The following is a 26,179-nucleotide window of genomic DNA, read 5'->3' on the forward strand; positions in this document are numbered from 1 at the left end:
CGACCCTAGTGAGGAGAAGTGGCTCAGAAAATGGATGGATGGATGGATGGATATTTGTTTGTTCATTTATTTATTTATTTATTTATTTATTTATTAAAGGATCCCTATTAGCTTGTGCCACAGCAGTTTGGTAATCTTCATATAATCAACAATACAAATATTAAATTAGTACAACCTGCGACCACCACTACATATCCATCCACATCCAACCACATTCATTCATGGGGAATGTGGGTTAAGTGTCTTGCCCAGGGACACAACAACGTCATGCGCTTGGGCGGGGATACGAACTGGCTACATTAGGCCATGATAGTGTTGACAGCATTTTATGAATGCTGTTTCTGGAAGAGCAGCCCTATTTTGAGCAATTTGTTGTCTTACTAGCTCACTTTTTGAGGCAGCGGCCCAGACCACTGAACAGTAATCCATATGGGATAAAATTCATCATTTTAAAAATTATATGTATATGAGCATATGAACTGGTAGAAATGGTTGACATTGTCTTATTATATGAATGCCGAAACCCATTTTTTTAATTATTCTATTCATATGCTCAGATCATGACAAACGATTGACCAATAACCTAAAGTACTCCTCAGTGTTTCCTCACTGAGTTAAGGGGACCTGAATGCATCATGAGACGTGTAGCATTTCCCAGATGCCCCTGTACTTCCGCTTTCCATCGCAGAACCAAAACAAGATGCGATAGTCCAACTCCACAAAGAGCTGTGATCAGTAACAGCGATTACCTGAGACAAGTGACAGCTCTCGTATTCGAATGGTATTTTCTGAAATTGACGTGTTGAAAGTGAAACCATGCAGTTTTCTCCAAACAACGGAGACTTTACATTCGTCTCCTCGACAGAGGCGCAAGGTAAGCTAATGCTAGTTAAGCTTCACAGCTAGCATATGAAGCCAAATAAGTCATAATTGCGTTGTTACTGTATTTTTCACAAATTGTGTCTTTTTTTATATCAACAGGTGTTGTGCTCGGTATAAAAAGATTACATAGTTATCTGTGTAATAATGACTTGGATATGAAACACTAAAATTCACTGCCGACGTGTCGGTACTAATGTTAGATATTCATAAAAATCCAATTGGCCAGTCGATCCCATATATATTTTTGGGCATTAGGTTTGGTCGGTTACAAGACAGTATTTTGCTACTTTGACCAAAGTGTTTCTTCAGTTGTTGAGTGACATTTAGTTTTAAAAACGCAAAGTATAATGCCTAACCTTTCAAGGATACTTTATGTGAATGCATCTGATTCCTTTAATTTTTAATATTTTTCAATTTATTTTTAATACTTCATATTGTCTCTTTCCAGTAGTAACTGTATTAGCTTTCAAACAAATGAACAAAACCATGTACTCTACAGAGCTCAGTGGCACAATCACTGCCCCTGATATTAAACTGAATTTGGGCGGTGACAGTGGTAAAGACCCATATGCCACTGCCTTCCTGAGGCAGCGAGGGTATGGTTGGCTCCTGGAGGTGGAGGAAGATGATGGCGAGGAGAGCAAACCTCTTCTGTAAGTCAAGATTTTTCTTTCATGCTATACCACTGCATACTTTTAGGGTCAATTGTAGGCCTGTTGAAAATTATATTTTTTCCTGATGCATCCCAATGCAGACATGAACGATTTTGCATCGATGGTGTAATGATATAATCGATTATTATTATTATTGTGGTTGTTTTTAGTTACACTCGGCAAGCGTCATCTTTATTCTATACACACAAGTGTATGCGTACTAGGTTACACTAACTGCAACAGCTTTACAGCAGCCGACGGTATCCCTGAATGGACAAATCACTGCAAAATATGACAGCAAAAAAACATGGAACATTGCGGAGAGCGGCCAAATTTGAGACCAGCCGATGAAAAAACGCTCCTGGAATATTGAAAGCGGACGTCTGGTCTCATTTTGGATTTTACGAACTCATTGGAAAGCAAGAATTTGACAAGACACACGGTGTGTGTAAGATATGTCGCTCATAAAGCAATAACCTTGGAAATAACACCAATCTGAGAAACCACGTTAGCCGTTTCCACCCAGAGAAGCTAACGCCTGCTACTGCAGCAGCGGATCCTGCCCAAACAACGACAGTTGAAATGCTTTCAATTTTGTCACCCACTTCAGAGAAGGCGAAGAGAATTGCCCAGTCTGTGGCCGCTTTCATAGCGAAGGATTTACGTCAATGTTTGGTCGTGGAAAACCTGGGGTTTTGCCACCTATAGGTTCACTGCACTTGATAAACTAATTGACATATTTTAGTATTTGTTGTTATAAATACTACTGTTAGTTTGAATGTTACATTTGATGTGTTCAGACTCAAATCATTTTTGTGATGTTTGCCACAACCAAAAAGCGTTCTTTCTTGGCGCAGAAGACGGTTGATAGAAATTTGTTTTTGAGAGGAGAGAACATTTTCATAACTACAGGTGCGAGAGCAATTTTTTTTTGGTTTACAGTGTAAAGGTGTTAATGTTGGAATTGATTTCTAAAGCATTTCTGAATAAAAAAGGGTGATTAAATTTATTTGACTGCTTGCCTTGCCTTTGTGGCTGTAAAAGTAGATTTTTTCAGTTACAGAAGAATTCAGGATGTAAACTGTTCTAATGAATCGTAATGCAGCGTGATATCGAATCGAATCGAATCGTAGACGGGATAACCGTAATCGAATCGTGAAACCAGTGAAGATGTACAGCCCAAGTCAATTGGGCTATTTTCAGTGGTCCTTCAAAGACAAAACTTGTCGGATTGCTGCCACATTTAAACTACGAAAGATGTGCACTGTAAAATTGTGACAAATCTGTGTTTGTCATTGTGTGTTTGGACAAAGCAAGGCAGGAAAGCTTGAATTGCCAAAATACCCAAAACAAAAAATAACTTTGATGGAAATAGGCATGCTCGGGTCTGCTTGTAGATTAAACCCCTGCTATATCGTGGTTCACGCTTCGCAGTCCCGCTATTTTGCGTTTTTTTCATTATTGGGCATTACCTATTATTAGTATTTATTTATTTTTTTACAACCAGTCACGGCAATTGATAGTACAGGTAGTCTCTCTGTGATACAAACACCTTATTTTTTGTACTGTATCTGTTATTAATTTTGTTATAACCCCTTTTTTTAAGTTAAAAAAACAGCACATACAGTCCCCTCCAAAAGTATTGGAACTACTACTTCTTTTCCTTTCAGCTTTCCTGTAAGGGGTCGCCACAGCGTGTCATCCTTTTCCATGTAAGCCTATCTCCTGCATCTTCCTCTCTAACACCAACTACCCTCATGTATTTCCTCACTAGATCTATCAACCTTCTCTTTGGTCTCCCTTGAGGTCTCTTGCTTGTCAGCTCCATCCTCATCCACCCTTCTACCAATATATTCACTTTCTGTCCTCTGGACATGTCCAAACCATCGAAGTCTGCGCTCTCTAACTTTGTCTCCAAAACATCTAGCCTTGGCTGTCCCTCTGATGAGCTCATTTCTATTTTATCCAACCTGGTCACTCCTAGAGAGAACCTCAACATCTTCATTTCCGCCACCTCCAGCTCTGCTTCCTGTTGTCCCTTCAATGCCACTGTCTCTAATCTGTACATCATGGCTGACCTCACCAGTTTTATAAACTTTGCCCTTCATCCCAGCAGAGACTCTTCTGTTACATAACACACCTGACACCTTCCGCCACCTGTTCCAACCTGCTTGGACTCATTTCTTCACTTCCTGACCACACTCACCATTGGTCTGGATTGTTGACCCCAAGTATTTAAAGTCCTCCACCCTCGCTATCTCTTCTCCTTGTAGCCTCACTCTTCCCCCTCCACCCCTCTCATATATGCACATATATTCTGTCTTACTTCGCTTGATCTTCATTCCTCTCCTTTCCAGTGCATGCCTCCACCTTTCTAACGGTTCCTGCACATGCTCCCTGCTTTCACTGCAGATCACAATGTCATCTGCAAACATCATCGTCCATGGGGACTCCAGTCTAACCTCATTTGTTAGCCTATCCATCACCACTGCAAACAGGAATGGGCTTAGGGCTGATCCCTGATGCAGTCCCACCTCCACCTTAAACTCCTCTGTGACACCTGCTGCACACCTCACCGCTGTTCTGCTGCCCTTGTACATGTCCTGTATTATTCTAACATACTTCTCTGCCACTCCAGACATCCGCATGCAGTACCACAGTTCCGCTCTGTGTACTCTGTCATAGGCTTTCTATAGCTCTACAAAGACACAATGTAGATCCTTCTGACCGCTGTACATCTCCATCAATACCCACAAGGCAAATAATGCATCTGTGGTACTCTTTCTAGGCATGAAACCGTACTGTTGCTCGCAAATACTCACTTCTGTCCTGAGTCTAGCCTCCACTATTCTTTCCCATAACTTCATTATGTGGACCATCAACTTTATTCCTCTATAGTTCCCACAGCTCTGCACAAAACCCTTGTTCTTAAAAATGGGCACCAGCACACTTTTCCTCCATTCCTCAGGCATCTTCTCACCCGCTAGAAGTCTGTTGAACAAGCTGTTAAAAAAAAAAAACAGCCACCTCTCCTCGATGGTTCCATACCTCCACAGGTATGTCATCAGGACCAACTGACTTTCAATTTTTCATCCTCTTTAGTGCCTTTCTAACTTCGCCCTTACTAATCATTGCTACTTCCTGATCCACCACACTTGCCTCTTCTACTCTTTCTGTCTGATTTTCCTCATTCATCAACTCCTCAAAGTATCCTTTCCATCTATCCAGTACACTGCTGGCACCAGTCAACACATTTCCATCACTATCCTAAATCACCCTAACCTGCCTCACATCCTTCTTATCTCTATACCTCTGTCTGGATAACCGGTATAGATCTTTTTCTCCTTCTTTAGTGTCCAACCTGGCATACATGTCATCATATGCCTCTTGTTTGGCCATTGCTACCTCTACCTTCGCCGTACATCACATCTCCATGTATTCCTTTCGCCTCTCCTCAGTCCTCTCGGTGTCCCACTTCTTCTGAGCTAACCTCGTTCCTTGTATTATTTCGAGGTTCCACCACCAAGTCTCCTTCTCCATTTTCCTACCAGAAGATAAACCAAGCACTCTCCTGCCTGTTTTGGCTGTAGTGGTCCTGTCTTCTGGAAGCTCCTCCTGTCCACCAAGAGCCCGTCTCCCCTCTTCCCGAAAAGCCGCACCACACTCTTCCTTTCTCAGCTTCCACCACATGGTTCGCTGCTCTGGTTTTGTCTTCTTAATCTCCCCCGCCCCCGTCCCCACCACCAGAGTCATTTTACACACCACCATCCTATGCTGTGTAGCCACACTCTCCCCTGTGGCTATTAGAAATTACAGTAGTTGAGTGTTAAGTGAAAGGTCTTATTTTGTCTTTTGTGTTTGTATTTGCTCTTTAACCAAGCAAAAATATACTTTATCCAAATACTCGATTAGAGTATGAGAATTTTCAGTAGGATACTCGAGTACTAAAATATTTGTTAGCTGCAGCCCTACATTCAACTCCCCCATAATTTTGTCGTATTTTTCTTGTTTAATAAAACCCTTGCTTCTGGTCCCTGTGCGATTAAGCTTAAAAACATTACTCTTCAAAATTAGAAAGTTACTCCTCAAATGAAGAAATGATGAGTAAAACTGCTCGTCAAAGAATTTTTTTTTCGAGCCTTATAATACTATCCATCCATCTCGTCATCCATCCATTTTTCTGTACCGCTTATTCTCACTAGGGTCCGGCCGTGCTGGAGCCAATCCCAATAATTGTAAAATCCTCATAAAAAATCAGTGCGTATATTAAATTTTTGATGTAATTTTTGAAATTTTTGAAGACATTATTTTGGCCAGTAGAAATAAGGATGGGCATTTGACTAAACTTCTTTACCGACGATGGGGAAAATGAACAATGGATTAATTAATCAGTATTTTTAGGCCACACTAATTATGCAAATTGCCTAGTGTGAGTGCCCTAAACATTATTTTGATGGTATGCGTAGTAGGTTAATTGAAGACTCAAATTGACCATGGGTGTGAATGTGAGTGCGACTGGTTGTTTGTTTATATGTGCCCTGCGACTGGCTGGCCACCAGTTCAGGGTGTACCCCGCCTCTCGCCCGAAGATAACTGGTATGGGCTCCAGCACGCCCGTGTCCCTAGTGAGGATAAGTGGTACAGAAAATGGATGGATGGATGGTAGAAATACTATTTTTAGTTAAAGAATACTTTTTTTGTTCTTTATTTATTTATTTCCAAAATTTGTAACACTTCAACATGCTTTTCTAACAAAACAAAAAACAGCAGACAGCAAGACAGTTAAGCCTGAGGTGAAACTAAAATTTTTCATACTAAATGTACATACAGTAGCTCAAGTGAGGTAAATTAAGTATATTACCATATATAACAAATAAAAGTACCAACAGTTCATTGTTTTTTGTTGTGCTATATGACCATGTCAACATGACTGCATTCTAGGGACATTGGTAAATGTGTAATACACAGATACTGACATGCTAACCTGGCTAGCCTGGCTAAATTCACTCTCTTCACTATCCATCTCTAGCCTCTTACATTGAGATGCACTTACTGTTCTTTTGTTAATTGTTTTGATTGTCTTCTCAGTATGCAAATCCATTAATGTAACTTTTTTGTCATTAAATGTGATGTATGTGTTATCAGAGATGAGCTGGACATTGACGTAAAGGACATCTATTACAAGATTCGCTGTGTCCTTATGCCAATGCCGTCGTTGGGTTACAACAGACAAGTGGTCAGAGATAACCTGGACTTCTGGGGCCCTCTTGCTGTGGTGCTGCTCTTCTCCATGATCTCTATCTACGGACAGTTTAGGGTGAGGAGATCATTATGTGATGGTATAATTTTAACTTTTTTTCTTTCATAAGCATAAGCGAGGCAAGATATGTTACAAACTGCATCATCGATTTCCACAAAACCAGGTAAGGCTCGTGTACAAAGAAAATACTGTACCTACTGTGAAACAAACAGCAGGCTCAGTTATGTTTTGGGGCTACAGTGCTGAATTCGGCACAGGGGTTCTTGACCCTCTCCTGGGTGCAAGGAAATCTCAAGACTATCAAGACATTCTGGAGTGAAATGTGCTACCCAGTGTCAAAAAGCTTGGTCGGAGTTGCAGGTCATTGGTCTTCCAACAGGATAAAGACACAAACACACAGCCAGTAAAAAACAAGAATGGCTAAGAACAAAATGTCAGACTATTCTGAAGAGTCCTGAAGAAAATAATCAAAGCACTGGGTCATGAAACCTCTTAGCCAATGTGGCTAAACAGTATAACAATCTCCTAGCCACACGTGTGTAGTTAGCCATAAAATCACGTGTTTATATGGCTACACTTTCGCCACACTTAGCCAGTCCTCGTCACTGGGAAGCTGATAACCTTTAATGATGTGGTCCCAATTAAAACTACCTAGTCATCAATCAGGAGTAGGGTTGAACGATTTGGGAAAATACTCTGAATTGCAAGGTTTTTTTTTTTCTTCTTCTTCTTTTAAACAAATATTGTGATTGCGATTTAGCATGCGTTTTTCGGGAGGAATTTTATCTTCATCATGATTCACTAAACGCAAGAAATAAATTATTCTACAGTATGACCAATACAACATCGGATATAGCCAAAAAATAACTCCTATAGACTAGCCCTAAATGTTGTAATGAATTGATATGAAGCACAAATCTTTATTTTACGATTGAATTGTAAAAAGACAAACCTTCAATCACAGAAGAATATTGACTTATTGTTTTAAGTTCATGCATTGTAAAAAGTTAATAGTGTAAAATGATGTGCTTGTCATTAGCAGTAGCACTGCTATCAGTTTCAGCCGAGTATAGAGATAAAGCGGGGTGACACTTTTCATCACCAAGATGTGAGAATGAAAGCGGTTCAGATGGTAAACTATATTAAATATTGATTGTTCTTATCAATTACAATAAAAGTATTAAATTGATTCACTGATTTGATAATCGTCAAGAAGAATCTTAAGGACTTCAAATGGAATTTTCTCAAATTCAAACTTTAGTTGAAGATAAAGATTAATATTTTAAATCTTTGGTGTTAAATATTAAGTTGGCTTACTTTAGCAGTCAGATAATTAACAAGTTTCAGAAGCAGCAGAAGCTAAATTACAGAAGGGAGGCGGGGGGGAGGCCGTGACTGTTTGCCATGGGCCCCCAAATGACGAGCTAGCTACGTACAGCCCTGGTTCAAGCCAGCTCGGGCTGACAACCAAAGTGAGATTAGCGGCTTGTGCATTGATGAAGAAGGAAGCTAGCTAGCTGCGAGAACTAAAGTGAATTGCAGGGCACATTGACAATTAAAACCTACGTTGCAGTAATAAATAGGCATGCCTGCTTTCGGCGCCAAGCGGCATCGGGTCTTGTCTTCTCAGATGCACCGCTCCTCGCAGCTGGAAAATCCTGTGAGACTGACTGCTTAGCCAGCAGCGGCTGGACGGTGGATTGAAGCATTTTATGAAGCAGGGAAACAAAAACTATAAAATACTAGCAACGTTCACACATGGCAGAATGAGCGTGCTCACTTTAACCAGGAAGGGCTTTTGAATTTTGACAGGCAATTTTGATTCGCCAGTGTAGCAAACCTGGGCAATATTCGCTTCGCTAAATCCTGTTTTAATTCAGCCATTGGCGAGATTGTAAACGGGCAGAGCGAACTCTGAATACTATTGGACATAACGTCTGTGAAAGAAGGTGAACCATACAGTCTGTAGAAGGCACCCTTCAAACCTGAGAAAGTTGGAACACTTTGCTCATCAATAGTGGACCAAAATACCAGTCAAGAAGCCAAAATACCCATATAGATATGTTAAAAGTTTCAGAAAAACTGTCTTCTTCTTTTCCTTTCGGCTTGTCCCGTTAGGGGTCGCCACAGCGCATCATCCTTTTCCATGTAAGGCTTTTCATGCATCCTCCTCTCGAACACCAACTGCCCTCATGTCTTCCCTCACGACATCCATCAACCTTCTCTTTGGTCTTCCTCGAGCTCACTTGCCTGGCAGCTCCATCTTCATCATCCTTCTACCAATATACTCATTATTTCTCCTCTGGGCGTGCCCAAACCATCGAAGTCTGCTCTCTCTAACTTTGTCTCCAAATCATCGAACCTTGGCTGGCCCTCTGATGAGCTCATTTCTAATTTTATCCAACATGGTCACTCTGAGAGCGAACCTCAACATCTTCATTTCCACCACCTCCAACTCTGCTTCCTGTTGTCTCTTCAGTGCCACTCTCTCTAATCCGTACATCATAGCTGGCCTCACCACTGTTTTATCAATTTTGCCCTTCATCCTAGCAGAGACTCTTCTGTCACATAACACACCTGACACCTTCCTCCACCCGTTCCAATCTGCTTGGACCCGTTTCTTCACTTCCTGACCACACTCACCATTGCTCTGGACGGTTGACCCCAAGTATTTAAAGTCCTCCACCCTTGCGATCTCTTCTCCCTGTAGCCTCACTCTTCCCCCACCACCCCTCTCATTCATGCACATATATTCTGTCTTACTTCGGCTAATCTTCATTCCTCTTATTTCCAGTGCATGCCTCCATCTTTCTAACTGTTCCTCTAGCTGCTCCCTGCTTTCACTGCAGATCACAATGTCATCTGCAAACATCATGGTCCACAGGGATTCCAGTCTAACCTCATCTGTCAGCCTATCCATCACCACTGCAAAAAGGAAGGGGCTCAGGGCTGATCCCTGATGCAGTCCCACATCCACCTTAAATTCATCTGTCACACCTACAGCACACCTCACCGCTGTTCTGCTGCCCTCGTACATGTCCTGTATTATTCTAACATACTTCTCTGCCACTCCAGACTTCCGCATGCAGTACCACAGTTCCTCTCTGGGTACTCTGTCATAGGCTTTCTCTAGATCTACAAAGACACAATGTAGCTCCTTCTGACCTTCTCTGTACTTTTCCATCAACATCCTCAAGGCAAATAATGCATCTGTGGTACTCTTTCTAGCCATGAAACCATACTGTTGCTCGCAAATACTCACTTCTGTCCTGAGTCTAGCCTCCACTACTCTTTCCCATAACTTTATTGTGTGGCTCATCAACTTTATTCCTCTATAGTTCCCACAGCTCTGCACATCACCTTTGTTCTTAAAAACGGGCACCAGTACAGTTTTCCTCCATTCCTCAGGCATCGTCTCACACACGAGAATTCTATTGAACAAGCTGGTCAAAAACTCCACAGCCACCTCTTCTAGATGCTTCCATACCTCCACAGGAATGTCATTAGGACCAACTGCCTTTCCATTTTTCATCCTCTTTAATGCCTTTGAACTTCCCCCTTACTAATCATTGCCACTTCCTGGTCCACCACACTTGCCCCTTCTACTCTCCCTTTTCTCTCATTTTCCTCATTCATAAACTCCTCAAAGTATTCTTTCCCTCTAGCTAGCACACTGCTGGCACCAGTCAACATATTTCCATCTCTATCCTTAATTACCCTAACCTGCTGCATATCCTTCCCATCTCTATCCCTCCAACCTGCCATACATGTCATCATATGCCTCTTGTTTGGCCTTTGCCACCTCTACCTTTGCCCTGTGTCACATCTCAGTGTATTCCTTTCGCCTCTCCTCGGTCCTCTCCGTGTCCCACTTCTTCTTAGCTAACCGTTTTCCTTGTATGATTTCCTGTACTGTGAGGTTCCACCACCAAGTCTCCACTCCAATGAACCAATGAAGCAAAGTTAGAACTTCAGGTCTGTTTAGACTGTACGGATTGGAGTGTCTTTGAAACTGCAACTGGCAGCCTAGATGCACAGGTTTGTGTAACATCCTATATCAGTTTCTGTGAAGATGCGTGTGTACGAACGATGACATTTCGCACCTTCAATAACAACAAGCCGTCGTTCACTGCCAAACTTAAGTAACTTCGCCAGGCCAAAGAGGATGCCTATCGAAGTGGGGTTAGAGTACTGTGTAATTGTGCTAGAAATCAGTGGACTGAAGAAATTAACATCGCAAAGAGAAATTTTGCAGAAAAGCTGGAAAAACAGTTTACTGCAAATGACTGTCTCGTGGATTACAATCGCTAATCAACTACAAGCAACCATCCCCCCAAGCAGAGAACAATAAAGGACTAGCTGACGACTTGAACACCTTCTACTGCGGATTTGAAAAGGACACTTTCACGCCCCACACCCACTAAACCGCACCACCTACCACCATCACACCTCTGACTCCACCTTCTGCTTTGACCATCCATGAACAGGATGTGAGACATATCTTCAAACAACAAAAGATCAACAAAGTGGCGGGCCCAGACCTTGTGTCTCCATCCTGCCTCAAAGTCTACGCGGACCAGCTCGCTCTAGTCTTCACAGTGATCTTCAATAGATCTCTGGAACTGTGAAGTATCATCCTGTTTCAAAAGCCCCACCATCATCCCAGTCCCCAAGAAACCCACAATCTCGGGTCTAAATGACTACAGGCCTGTCGCCCTGACATCTGTTGTCATCCTGGACCACCTCAAGAGCGTCACAGGTCCCCTGCTGGACCACCTGCTGTTTGCCTAGCGAGTAACCAGGTCTGTGGATGACGCAGTCAACATGGGACTGGACTTCATCCTAGAACACCTCGACGGCGCGGGGACCTACACAAGGATCCTGTTCATGGACTTCAGCTCTGCCTTCAACCACCAGCACTGGGGCGCCCCAAGAATGTGTCCTCTCTACGCTGCTCTTCTCTCTCTAAACAAACGAGTGCACCTCAACGCACCCAGCTGTCAAACTTCTGAAGTGACGACACCACAGTCATTGACCTCATCAAAGTACTGTGACGAGTCTGCATATCTACAGGAAGTGAAGCGGCTGGAGCTGTGGTGCGGGCAACACAACCTGGACCTGAACATGCTTAAGACTAGAAATGATCGTGGACTTCAGGAGGCATCATTCGCCACAGCTGCCCCTCATGCTGTCCAACTGCCCTGTATCAACTGTCAAGACCTTCAAGTTCCTGAGAATTGCAGTCTCTCAGCACCTGAAGTGGGAGATCAGCATCAACTCCATCCTCAAAAAGGCCCAGCAGAGGATGTACTTTTTGCGGTTTCTGAGGAGCTGTTGAGGCAGTTCTCCACAGCAGTTATCGAATCAGTCCTGTTTTCTTCCATCACAGTCTGGTTGGTGCTGCCACAAAAAAGGACAAACTCCGACTGCAACGGACAATCAAAACTCCTGAAAAAAGAGTCGGTACCCCCCCCACTCCCCCTGAGGACTTGCACACTGCTAAAACTAAGACAAGAGCATAGAAAATAATCTTGGACCCTCCACATCCTGGTCACCACCTCTTCCAGCTCGTTCCCTTAGGTAGGCACTATCGAACAATGCAGACTATATTCAGAAGTCATTCCAACAGCTTCTTCCCTCTTGCCTTTGACTTCTTAAACAGTTAACTTAGACTTCTGTTGTAACATGCTGCCAATTTTGTCTTGAGATTTGTGTCGCATCTCTGTCGGGCCAATTCGTTCACTAACCGTAGTAGTCTCGTCACTTTGCACTATTTGCATACTGTGTCTGTTGTTGACCAATACTGGCCAGTCATGTACTTGAGAAGTATCAACACCATTTGCAGAATTTACACTGTTCCAGATAATTGGACTACTAGTCACTTTAAACTGCTTAAATTTCTTAGTCTCTGCACCATTTGCACAATGACCACTGTACCAGATTATTGCTCTATTAGTCATTTCAAACTGCTCAAACTTGCTAGAGGACTCTGCATCATTTAAGAAGAAGAAGAAGAATCACCTTTTATTGTCATGAACATGCATGCATGCACACGAAATTTGTTCTCTGCATTTAACCCATCACAGTGAACACATACACATGTTAGTGGAAAACACTGGGGCAGGGGGCAGCTGAAGCGCCCGGGGAGCATTTTGGGGTATCAGTGTCTTGCTCAAGCACACCACAGCCGTGAGTCCGGGGGATGTTGGTGGATGGTCCAGTCGGGATCTTGATCCTAGATCCCCCACGGTGCCAGGCGATGATCTTAACCATTGGGCCACGGCTGCACAATTTGCACAATTGTCCCCCCAAAAAACAAAAAAAACAAAACATTGTATCACATTACTGGTAACCTTTCATTGCTGAGTGACTCTCTACTGTTTTTGTTTTGTTTTTATGTCTCAAAAGTATTTCCTGTCAAATGGCTGGCTGTTGTTGTACTAGAGCGGCTCCAAGTACCGGAGACAAACTCTTTGTGTTTTTTTTGACACACTTGGCAAATAAAGATGAGAGAGATTTTGCTGTATCTTCTCAATATAAGTATGTTTTTCGACGTATTAAGGTAAGAAATTCACATCAGTTCCAACTGGGAAGTAATCTTTCCTTATTTTTCTGGTGTGTGAATCCCAACTTTTTCACGTCAGTGTTTTATTCGCTCTCGGACAAAACACGGGCATGTGACTTATGATCGATTTCGTGCTGGAGAGACACATATGACTGCAGTTATCACATATATATATATATATATATATATATATACACACACACACACAGTTGTGTTCAAAATAATAGCAGTGTGTTTAAAAAAAGTGTGTAAATGTGAAAAATCTTGAAATAAATTGTATTTTAATGAACACGTGGCGGCACGGTGACGACTGGTTAGCACATCTGCTTCACAGTTCTGATGACCGGGGCTCAAATCCCGGGCCCGCCTGTGTGGAGTTTGCATGTTCTCCCAGTGCCTGGGTGGGTTTTCTCCAGGCACTCCGGTTTCCTCTCACATCCCAAAAACATGCATGGTAGGTTAATTGAAGACTCTAAATTGCCCGTAGGTGTGAGTGTGACTGGTTGTTTGTTTCTATGTGCCCTGCGATTGGCTGGCGACCAGTTCAGGGTGTACCCAGCATCCCGCCCGACGATAGCTGGGATAGGCTCCAGCACGCCCAAAGATAAGTGGCTGAGAAAATGGATGGATGAACACAAAGGCATTGGAGAGACTGCACGTTCTATTTCAAAAAGCAAGAAAATTGGGAAAAAAATAGAATTTGATATTTTACAGAAAGTCAAGAAATATAGTGTTAAAAAAATAGCAGTGTTGACAGCTATCTTTACAAACTAAAAAATTTACTGTATAAACTAAGAAATGCTTAAAGATTCAACTTTCCTGAGAATCATAAACTAATATTTAGTTGCATAACCACGGTTTCTGATAACTGCTTCAAATCTGTGGTGCATCGAGTCAACCAACGTCTGGCGCCGGTATTGCAGCCCAGGACAATTGTACTACATTCCACAATTTCTCTGCATTTCTTGGTTTTGCCTCATGAACAGCATTTTTTCAGCCCACAAGTTTTCTATAGGATTAAGGTCCTGGCCATGACATAATTTGAATGCTGTTTGTCTGGAACCATGATTTTGCTCGCTTGCTGGTGTGTTTGGGGTCATTGTCTTGTTGAAACACCCATTTCAAAGGCATTTCCTCTTCAGCATACGCCAACACGACTTCTTCCAGTATTCTGATGTACTCAAACTGATCCATTATCCCTGGTATGCGATAAATAGGACCAACACCAGAGTATGAGAAACATCCCCATATCATGATGCTTGCACCACCATGCTTCACCGTCTTCACTGTGTACTGTGGCTTGAATTCAGCGTTTGCAGGATGTCTGACAAAACTGTCTGTGGTCCTTAGACTCAAAAAGAACAATCTTACTCTCATCAGTCCACAAAATATTACGCCATTTCTTTTTAGGCCAGTCAATGTGTTCTTTGGCAAATTGTAACCGCTTCAGCACGTCTTTTTTTTTATGAACAATGGGACTTTGCTGGTAGCTTGGCTTCACGTAGACGTGTGATTGTTACTGTACTCACAGGCAACCTTAGATCTTTGATCCTCCTGGAGCTGATCATTGGCTGAGCCTTTGCCAGTTTGGTTATTCTCCGATCCTTTCGAATAGTCGTTTTTCTTTTTCTTACTCACCTTTCTGGTTTTGGCTGCCATTTTAAAGTGTTTGATATAATTTTACCTGAACAGCCTATGATTTTCTGCACTGCTTCTTTCCCCCCTCTTTTATTAATTTCTTCAATCAACCTACCATGCATTTTTTTGGGATGTGGGAGGAAACCGGAGTGCCCGCAGAAAACCCACACAGACACGGGGAGAGCATGCAAACTCCACATGGGCGGGGCCGGGATTTTAACCCCGGTCCCCAGAACTGTGAGGCAGATGTGCTAACCAGTCGTCCACCGTGCCGCCAAATATACCTTTACTAAACCTTCTAGAAACTTACTTGCAGTGTAGAAGTTTCTAAGAAAAACAGTTATTTATCTTGCTAGTATATATATATATATATATACCTTAATTTCTCGTGTATAATGTGCATTTTTTCCCTAAATATTTGTCAAAAGTCAATAGTGCACATTATACATGGGTATAGGGGCAACTGGAAAAAACTTTCACATTTTAAAAATGTATGCCGCCATCTAGATGTTATGAAAAAGCTTTACACTTTCATTCCAAAATTCCACCTCCACCTAGAGGTTATGAGAAAGGTGTACACTTTCATTCTAATATGCCACCACCAGCTAGTGGTTATAAAAACAAAGTTTAATTCCAATATGACAGGGTTACGTATGACTGCACATATGTACAGTTGTGCTCATAAGTTTACATACCCTGGCAGAATTTGTAAACTGTTTTTTTAAATATGACTGATGACTGTACAACTATCATTAATTCCTTTATGGTTATGTTTTCTTTGATGATAATACTTTTCTGAAATGCTTGACCGTTTAATTTGAATCCCATTAAAAAAAAAATTAAATGTGTTTTGCCTGGCCATTTATGTTTTCTTTAAAGAGTTGTACCCATCTTACAAATTCTGCCTGGGTAATCAAACATATGAGCACAACTATGTGTTTTCTAATTTACTAAATAAAATTAGAGCAGTGAATTTCAAAATAAGAGCAAGTAAATAAAAAAAAAGTATTAAATGTTGAAATAAAGTGCTTAACTTCAGAAAAATTCTTTGAAAAAACCCTAAAAAATACAGATAATACTTTGTTTTAATCATATGGGTAGAAGCAAATTCATGCATTGTAAAAATGCATTACACATGGGTAGAAGGGTTTTCCAGAATTTTTAGGTCAACTTTGGGGGTGCGTATTATACATGGGTGCTAAATTCTTATTTCATGATAGCTGCGATACAATCAAGTCCTCCAGTACCAGATATAGGAAAGGAGCCCCACAGCATCAGGGATCCTCCACCATATGCTTGACTGTTGGTAGGGTGTTCTTTTCCTTAAAGGCTTCATTGCGCCGTCTGTAAATGTACTGCTTGTATGCATTGCTAAAAAGCTAAATTTTTGATTCATCTGTCCATAAAATATTGTTTCTCATTTGCTCTTTTATATCCAACACAAGTTCTCTATAGAAAAATGTTGTTTTACTTCATTCATTTTCTTTAGGAGATATTCCACATTTAGTACTTAAATTTCATGGGTGCCAATAATGGTGAGCACGACTGTATAACATGATAAGTATGAATGAGCTGAGTGGTAGTTTGTGTTTTTTTCCCCTATAATGGCGACCACTAGCGCGCTAATGCTAATCGCGATTGCTAACCCTTCAGTGTTTTGCTTCATCAAATGTTCTGCAATTTTATATCGTACACTCAGTACCAACATTTACAGTTCAAGGATTGAACTCGATCCCTTATAAATGGGAATAAAATGCATGTTAGTAGTAAAAAATAAATACAATTTAAGTAATAGTGTGGGGTGATTATTATTCGATTATTGGATCAATAATCAATAGGAAAAGCCAGTCTAAAAAGATTTGATAGTGACAGCCCTACTTACATTCTGCTTTGAATTGGCAGGTTGTTTCCTGGATCATCACCATCTGGATATTTGGATCACTCACAATTTTTCTCTTGGCTCGTGTTCTTGGCGGTGAGGTAAGTTGAGATGTTTTCTCGTCAGCTGCTGACTTTTTACATTGTATTAAGTGTTGTTCTAATGAGTCTTGTTTTGAGCAGGTTTCCTACGGTCAGGTCCTTGGAGTGATTGGATATTCCCTTCTTCCGCTAATTGTTATAGCCCCTTTGCTTCTTGTGATTGGAGGTTTTGAAGTGGTTTCTACCTTCATCAAAGTAAGTAATTCATGCTTTCAAAATGACCCATCAGCTCACCAGATCAGAAATAAGTGCAATTTTGTCTGCTGCCACAAAGGGACATTCTTCTAAGAATAACTACCATATACAGCGGGGTCTTCGGTTTATGATGGTCCTGGAATACAAGGTTACGAATGGCATGCAATTAACTAGTTTGAACTGTGGCGTAGAATACGCCATCATCATCATCATCATCGTTCTTTTTTATTTATGGCCTTAAATTGTTTTTCATACATACAGTATATGGTGGTGAGGTTGCAAAACTAGGTACAGTAAATTGGTACCTTGACTTACTAGTTTTTGTTATGTGCAAAGCTTGTTACTCAGTTTACTCGTATATCAAATCAGTTTTCCCCATTGGAATGCTATTAATATTTCAGGTAGCCAAAAAATCCAGTGGTACCTTGAGACATGAGTGACCTGATTTTTAAGTTTTTCAAAATTGAAGCTGCCTATTTTGACTTGTTAGCAGAAACTTGATGTACGAGCGCCGTACTCACAACTTCACAACAAAGAACAGTTTGGCAGATTGTGACCAATTTTTCACAAAAGAGACCAGCTGTTTATTGCCACTCCCAGTTTAAGCTTAATCTAAAACTAAACATAAAACAAAGAGAATTACAAATTGCACACGGTATTTAAAACAACCACATAACTGCCTTAAATTCCGCTAGTTTAATGTGAACACACGATGTTATATGTATATATATTTTCCTGTTTTTTCACTTTAAATGTGTTTAGTGAAAAAAGTTAAAAGTTTAATTTTAAATACATTTGTTGTATTTTATATATTTTTTGTAGCACTATGTAAGAACAGGGATCACAAAGCACCAGGTGGCCCCCAAGGACCACATGAGTAGCCCATGGTTCTGTTCTAAAAATAACTCACCACTGATGGGACATTAGGATTGACGTTATTTATTTATTTATTTACGTATGTAAGTAAACTTAACATTTTTATTAATGAACCATATATTGTGTTTAATGGAAAAAAGGTTTTAATTACCCAAATTTTACAAAATAATAGTTTTTAGAGCTGTAATTTAAACCACGATACCACAGTATTTTTGCTCAAGGTTATCATACCATCAGAATCTGACACTGGCCCATGCTTTGTTACAGATCAGATGTGCACAACGATCAGGATGACTTTTGGACCATTCCTGTTTACAAAACCATTGCAGTTCAACAAGTTTCCTGGGATGTCTGTTGTGAATAGCTCTCTTGAGGTCATGCAACAGGATCTCCGTCGGGTTGAGGTTAAGACTTTGACTTGGGCATTCGTCTTTGTTTTGTTATAAACAAAAGAAAAAAACAGCGCTCAAAGGTCCAAATATAATTCCAATTCTATCAATATAAATTGTAAATGTCAACTTGGACTGTGGCGGCACGGTGGTTGACTGGTTAGCACATCTGCCTCACAGTTCTGAGGACCCGGGTTCAAAACTGGCCTCGCCTATGTAGAGTTTACATGTTTTCCCGGTGCCTGCGTGGGTTTTCTCCGGGTACTCCGTTTTTTTCCTCCCACATCCCAAAAACATGCATGGTAGGTTCATTGAGGACTCTAAATTGTTCGTAGGTGTGAATGTCACTGTGATTGGCTGGCGACCAGTCCAGGGTGTACGCCGCCTCTCGCCCAAAAATATCTGGGGACCCTGGGATAATGAATGACTGAATGAATTTGGACTGTTGCTTGCTCATTTTTCTAATTTAAAGGCTCTATCAATTATACTTTGGTAACTTCCTAAATGCATAAATAAACTTCATGAGTGGGTAAATGAATAACTGGTGGTGTGACTGTACAACCCCAATTCCAATGAAGTTGGGACGCTGTGTTAAACAAATAAAAACAGAATACAATGATTTGCAAATCATGTTCAACCTCTATTTAATTGAATACACTACAAAGACAAGATATTTAATGTTCAAACTGATAAACTTGATTGTTATTAGCAAATAATCATTAACTTAGAATTTTATGGCTGCAGCACGTTCCAAAAAAGCTGGGACAGGTGGCAAAAAAGACTGAGAAAGTTGAGGAATGCTCATCAAACACCTGTTTGCAACATCCCACAGGTGAACAGGCTAATTGGGAACAGGTGGGTGCCATGATTGGGTATAAAAGGAGCTTCCCTGAATTGCTCAGTCATTCACAAGCAGAGATGGGGTGAGGTTCAACTCTTTGTGAACAAGTGCGTGAGAAAATAGTCGAACAGTTTAAGGACAATGTTCCTCAACGTACAATTGCAAGGAATTTAGGGATTTCATCATCTACGGTCCACAATATCATCAAAAGGTTCAGAGAATCTGGAGAAATCACTGCATGTAAGCGGCAAGGCCGAAACACAACCTTGAATGCCCATGACCTTCGATCCCTCAGGCGGCACTGCATCAAAAACCGACATCAATGTGTAAAGGATATCACCACATGGGCTCAGGAACATTTCAGAAAACCAATGTCAGTAAATACATTTCGGCGCTACATCCGTCAGTGCAACTTAAAACTCTACTATGCAAAGCAAAAGCAATTCATCAACAACAACCCAGAAACGCCGCCGGCTTCTCTGGGCCCGAGCTCATCTAAGATGGACTGATGCAAAGTGAAAAAGTGTTCTGTGGTCCGACGAGTCTACATTTCAAATTGTTTGGGGAAATTGTGGACGTCGTGTCCTCTGGGCCAAAGAGGAAAAGAACCATCCGGACTGTTATGGGCACAAAGTTCAAAAGCCAGCATCTGTGATGGTATGGGGCTGTGTTAGTGCCAATGGCATGGGTAACTTACACGTCTGTGAAGGCACCATTAATACTGAAAGGTACATACAGGTTTTGGAGAAACATATGCTGCCATCCAAGCAACGTCTTTTTCATGGACGCCCCTGCTTATTTCAGCAAGAAAATGCCAAACCACATTTTGCACCTGTTACAACGGCGTGGCTTCGTAGAAAAAGAGTGCGGGTACTAGACTCGCCTGCTTGCAGTCCAGACCTGTCTCCCATTAAAAATGTGTGGCGCATTATGAAGCGTAAAATACGACATCGGAGACCCCGGACTGTTGAACAGCTGAAGCTGTACATCAAGCAAGAATTGGAAAGAATTCCACCTACAAAGCTTCAACAATTAGCGTCCTCAGTTCCCAAACGTTTATTGTGATGTAACACAGTGGTAAACATGATCCTGTCCCAGCTTTTTTGGAACATGTTGCAGCCATAAAAGTTAATGATTATTTGCTAAAAATAATAAAGTTTCTCAGTTTGAACATTAAATGTATTGTCTTTTTCGTGTATTCAATTACATATACCGTAATTTCTCGTGTATAACGCGCATTTCCCCCACAAAAAATTGTCAAAAGTCAGTGCTGCGGATTATTCATAGGTAAAGGGGAAAATGTAAAACAAACTTTCCCATTTTATAAATGTATGCCGCCATCTAGAGGTTATGAAAAATCTGTACACTTTTATCCCAAAATGCCACCGCCGCCTAGAGGTTATGATGAAGGTGTACACTTTCATTCTCATATGGCACTGCCACCTAGTGGTTATAAAAAAGGTGTAGCCTACACTTTCATTCCAATATGACAGGGGTACGTATGACTGCATATATGTACAGTTGTGCTCATAAGTTTACATACCCTGGCATAATTTGTGAAATATTGTTGTTGTTTTTTAATATGACTGATGACTGAACAACCATCATCGTTAATTTCTTTATGGTTATGTTTTGTTTAATGCTAATGCTTTTCTAAAATGCTTGACCATCTCATTTGAATCCCATTTAAATCAAATTAAATGTGTTTTGCCTGGCCTTTGCTGTTTTCTTTCAAGAATTGTACACATCTTACAAATTCTGCTTCGGTAATCAAACATGAGCACAACTGTGTGTTTTCTCATTTACTTATTAAAAGTAGGGCTGTGACCTTTCAAAATAAGAGCAAGTAAATAAAAAGAAAGTATTACGTGTTCAAATAAAGTGATTCACTTCAGAATAATTATTTGAAAAAAACTAACAACAAACAGATAATACTTCATGTTTTGATCATATGGGCAGAAGCAAAATCATGCATTGTAAAAATTCCAGAATTTTGGGGGTGCGTATTATACACGAGAAATTACGGTAGGTCGAACATGATTTGTAAATCATTGTATTCTGTTTTTATTTATGTTTAACACAAAGTCCCAACTTCATTGCAATTGGGGTTGTAAATTAGCTAGCTTACTTTAGCAGGTGTATCAGTGCGATGCGAATGTTGGATGCAGTGTGTTTCTATATCACCAGTCAAGCGTCGCACTGTCTCTTTGGGCAAGGGGAGTTAGTCAGAGGTCAGACGAACTGGGTCCTCCACCATCGATCGCCACCATGAGTGTAAAAGTCTTGCTCTTTTTTTTGTTTTCCCCCTACGGACAGTCTCTGATCCAATGTCTATCCAATGTCCATTCTTCCGATAACGGAAGCATCTTCTACACCCTCCGCGTCCCCTGCCTTGTCCAACCCCTCGACCTCCTCAAATCTGGTTCAGCGATGCTTTGTTGTCCATGAGGCTGTCGTCGCTTGCATTTGCAGTTTGCCATTTCTGATGTTTGATGATAGTGCATTCTGCAAGGCCAGGTGGTCTGGGAGGGAGGCAGCTGCTCTTGTGAGGTGTTTCTGCAGGCTGTGTGAGGAGATGAGTGGGCCGCAGAAGTGTAGGCTATGCTGTGGGTCGCAGGATGCGGTTGTATCTTGGTCTTCTTTCAGATGGCACTCTCTATGATTTTTGTCATGGGGTGGTGATTTGTAGAGGTTAATGTGGAACCCAGCTCGCAACCACGACCTGACATTCTCCCCAAGGTCAACGCGGACAGATTAGAGCACAGGCCAGACACAGTTAACAGTAACATGGCCTACATGTAATTTTTGTCAGAAAGCTTCTGTCCCTTTTTCGCATCTAATTCCAAGTTAACCACATTTACAGACATGTACTGTTTATCTCTATTTTCTTTTCTTAAAATGTCGTATACCATAGAGAGTAATTATTTTTTCTCTTACCCTATTGCTCTTGGTATTGCTCCACCTCCCAGTGCACCCTAACATGACAGGTTCTCCTAAACTGTTGGAAGTGCTCCACTTTTTTACAATTGTTTGGAGGACAGTACAGGTCTGTTTGGATCCTGAGGTGATAGCCGACATCTAAAGTCATTCTGTGTGTTGTGGATCATTGTCCTGTTGCAATACCCATCCTCTTTTGATCTTCAACTGTTGGACAGATGACCTCAAGTTCTTCTTCAAAATATCTTGATAAACGTTTGAATTCATTTTTCCATTGTTCCCGAGATAGCAAAGGACACCCATACCATGATACTCCCTCCACCTTGCTTCACAGTTGGGACAAGATTTTGATCTTGGTGTGCTGTGCCATTTTTCCTCCACACGTGGCATTGTGTGTTCTTCCCAAACAGTTCAACTTTAGTTTCATCTGTCCACAGAATATGTTTTATTTAGATTTTGAATATTTTGCCAGTAGTGCTGTGGAACATGGTGGTGGTGCAGAAAATATGTGTACGGCCTGGAACCAGGGGGTTGCCGGTTCGTATCCCCCCCCCCCCCCCCCCCCCCCCAGCGTATTTTGTCGTTGTGTCCCTGTGCAAGACACACAACTCAAATTGCCTGCAAAGGAATTTAGTTGGATGTTTGGTGGTGGTTGGAAGGGCTGTAGGCGCAGACTGGGAGACACGCTTCTGTCAGACTGCCCCAGGGCAGCTGTGGCTACACAAGTAGCTTACCACCACCAGTGTGTGACTGTGGATTGAATGAATAGTGCAAGCAATTGTAAGGTGTGTTAGAGTGCCTAGAAAAGTGCTAAATAAGTGTAATGCATTATTAACATCCAAGTGCTCTTTAGCAAATTTCAAATGTGCGGCAATGTTTTTTAGACAGCAATGGCTTCCTTCTTGATGTTTTCCCATGAACCCCATTCTTGTTTAATGTTTTACCTATGGTAGGTTTGTCAGTAGAGATGTTGGCATGTGCCAGTGATTTCGCCAAGTCCTTAGCTGACACTCTAGGGTTCCCGTTTTTTTTTAAATTTATCCTCACTGTGCTCTTGTAGTCATCTTTACAGAATGGCCACTCCTTAAAAGAGAAGCAACAGTATTGAACTTTCCCCATTTATAGACAATTTGTCTTACCGTGGACTGATGAACATTAAGACTTTTAGAAATACTTTTGTAACCTTTTCCAGCTTTATCCAAGTTTACATATAAATTCCTGACATCAACCCGATGGAGAGGCTGTAGAATGACCTTGAGAGCTAGATAGACCCGCTATCCCAGGAATCTTGCTGAACTGCATTACTTTTGTAAAGAGGAATGGTCCAAAATTCATTCTCTTATGTCCAATCTGCAACTACAGGAAACATTTGGTTGAGGTTATTGCTGCCAAAGGAGGCTCAACCAGTTATTAAATCCAAGGGTACACTTTTTCCCCTCCGTCCTGTGTGAATATTTACATTTTCAATAAAAATATGTCATTGTTTGTGTGGTATTAGTTTAAGCAGACTCTGCTTGTTTATTTTGTGATTTAGATGATTAGACTAAATTTGATGACCAATTTATGCAGACGTTTAAGAAATTACCAAGGGTTTTTCCTTCCACTGTAAATTGATCTCTCATCAGCTGCCTGACCCCCCTAAACAAAACGAAAAAAAGTCTCACACACACACCAGTATTTGTGTTGACGTGTGGCTTTCAAGGGTGTGGCCTACTGAGTAACATCAGGAACTCTGACTCAGCTCTGGTTGGCCATTTAACAAGCCGTAATTCAGTGTGTCTTCTACATGCTCCTTGTGTCTGTTGTCTTTTGATATTTGCGTACTTTACACAATATGGGGTGTACCTACCTGTACAGTCCACAGTAATGAGATCAAGTACAACTGAATCTAAAATTTACCCTTTTCAAAGATAATACTGCCTAGTTCTGGTTAACACTTGTCAGTTTTTCCTCTCATGATACTCAAAAACGTTTGTAATATTTTGACTGTTTAGTGAGATGAAAGGGACTAAACATTAGGAACACCTCTCAGTATGTTCAAGTGCTGCCTTATGTTTCTAAATAACATAAATAAATATATTGATTATTATCATTGCCTCTTCATCTTTCAGCTGTTAGGAGTGTTCTGGGCTGCTTACAGCGCTGCGTCACTGCTGGTTGGAGATGAATTTAAAACAAAGAAACCACTCCTCATATATCCCATTTTCCTTTTGTACATTTACTTCCTGTCACTGTATACCGGCGTCTGAATAGATTCATTTGAACTATGGACATTTTCATGGACTGTGACGCTAACCCACAAGTTGAAAAAAAAATCTCTGTTGGCTTTGGATGTTCCATGTATATAGTTTTGATCCTTAAGTCTTCATAATGTTCAATTAAAAAAAGCATCTGCTTTTAAGGCTTCAACTTTGCAACTCTCTTAATACCAGTGCAATACAGACTGTATGGTCCCATTTACAAGTTTCTAAAGACAGTCATTTTTACAGCATATAATGAATGCTTTGTTCTGCTTAAACTGCATTGTACTGCATATGGTGGCAAATATGTGATTCTGGATGATCTGAGACACTATTCAGTTAGATCCTATTAAATGTTTTTTTTTTTTTTTTTTTTTTTATAAATACTTTTTTTTTGTCTTTTATGCAATATAACATACCAATGGTAAAGCTTTTTTATTTTTCACAACCTTCAAAAGTAGCTCATATGGCAACTGATGCTGTTTTTTTTCCTGTGCATTGTAGATTGCCCTTGTTTGCGAAATTACAGCAAGAATAAAAATGTTAACAATTGTGATGTGAAAATTATGACAAACCTGTGTAGAGATGTCATAATCTGTGAGACTAATTCATTCATTCTTAAATTACGGCAACACTTAAAGAACTGTTCACTGGGAAATGCCAACTTTCGGTCAGTCTGTAAACATACTCAATCTACATAGTGTGTCGTAATTCAATTCTAATTTACCCAGTATAAGTGAATTTATTTAGTTCACATCTGGGTCATGATAACACTAAAATACTGTATACCACACTTGACATCTGAATTTTGTAACGTGTTTCAGTACACAAGTATGGATGATTCTGGATGATCTGAGACACTATTCAGTTAGACCCTATTAAATGTTTTTTTTTTTTTAAATACTTTTTTTTGTCTTTTATGCAAGATAACACTTGACATATGAATTTTGTAACGTGTTTCAGTACACAAGTATGTGAAAGCTTTTTTTCATTATTGGGAAGTTTAGTATTGATTAAAAATAAGTCTTAAACTTGTCTAAATTGGATGGCACATGTTGAGATATTATGTATGTTTAACAAAAAAAATATGTACATATCCAATTTTTCTACTGCTTATCCTCACTAGGGTCAAGGGCGTGCTGGAGCCTATCCTAGCTATCTTCAGGTGAGAGGCAGGGTACACCCTGAACTGGTCACCAGCCAATCGCAGGGCACATATAAACAAACAAACACTCACATTCACACCTACGAGCAATTTAGAGTCTTCAATTAACCTACCATGCATGTTTTTTGGGATGTGGGAGGAAACCGGAGTGCCCGGAGAAAACCCACGCAGACACGGGGAGAACATGCAAACTCTACACAGGCGGGGCTGGGATTTCAATGCCGGTCCTCAGAACTGTAAGGCAGATGCAATGACCAGTCGTCCAGTTTCCCAGGGCCATTATGCCTGTAATCACCTCATAGTGTTAAATATACACAAGTTGATGCATAACTAGTTCTGAAATCATAAATCAAGGATAGTAATTTTTAGTAAGTTTTTCTATTATTTGAGTTACTGTTAAAAGGGGTTTGGTAACTACAAGATGCTTGCAGTAACAATGTTATTAATTACATATGACTTTTTGAATTTTTTTTAGCAATTTCATTTAGCAATTTTAATTTAGTATCATGGAAGTTGATGCAAATGATTTGCTTTCGCTGGCCACATAAAATTATGTAA

General features: G+C 40.7%; 1 protein-coding gene across 2 annotated transcripts; it reads left to right on the plus strand.

Annotated features, from left to right (window-relative positions):
• The first annotated feature begins 645 nt into the window (after window positions 1-645).
• On the plus strand, window positions 646-25,357 carry yipf4 (Yip1 domain family, member 4). 2 transcript variants are annotated; one of them, XM_061789998.1, is made up of 6 exons: window positions 646-874; window positions 1,382-1,535; window positions 6,681-6,852; window positions 16,901-16,978; window positions 17,060-17,173; window positions 18,317-24,305. In XM_061789998.1, exons 1-6 carry the CDS (start codon window positions 817-819, stop codon window positions 18,341-18,343), a joined length of 603 nt encoding a protein of 200 aa, XP_061645982.1. In that variant the 5' UTR covers window positions 646-816; the 3' UTR covers window positions 18,344-24,305. The 2 variants fall into 2 exon arrangements, with proteins under 2 accessions (XP_061645982.1, XP_061645981.1); XM_061789997.1 differs by lacking the exon at window positions 18,317-24,305 and adding an exon at window positions 24,328-25,357 and having other exon boundaries at window positions 648-874.
• The last annotated feature ends 822 nt before the right edge of the window (window positions 25,358-26,179 follow it).

The sequence above is a fragment of the Phyllopteryx taeniolatus genome, chromosome 11 (genome assembly GCF_024500385.1).
Source record: "Phyllopteryx taeniolatus isolate TA_2022b chromosome 11, UOR_Ptae_1.2, whole genome shotgun sequence".
Lineage (NCBI taxonomy): Eukaryota > Metazoa > Chordata > Actinopteri > Syngnathiformes > Syngnathidae > Phyllopteryx > Phyllopteryx taeniolatus.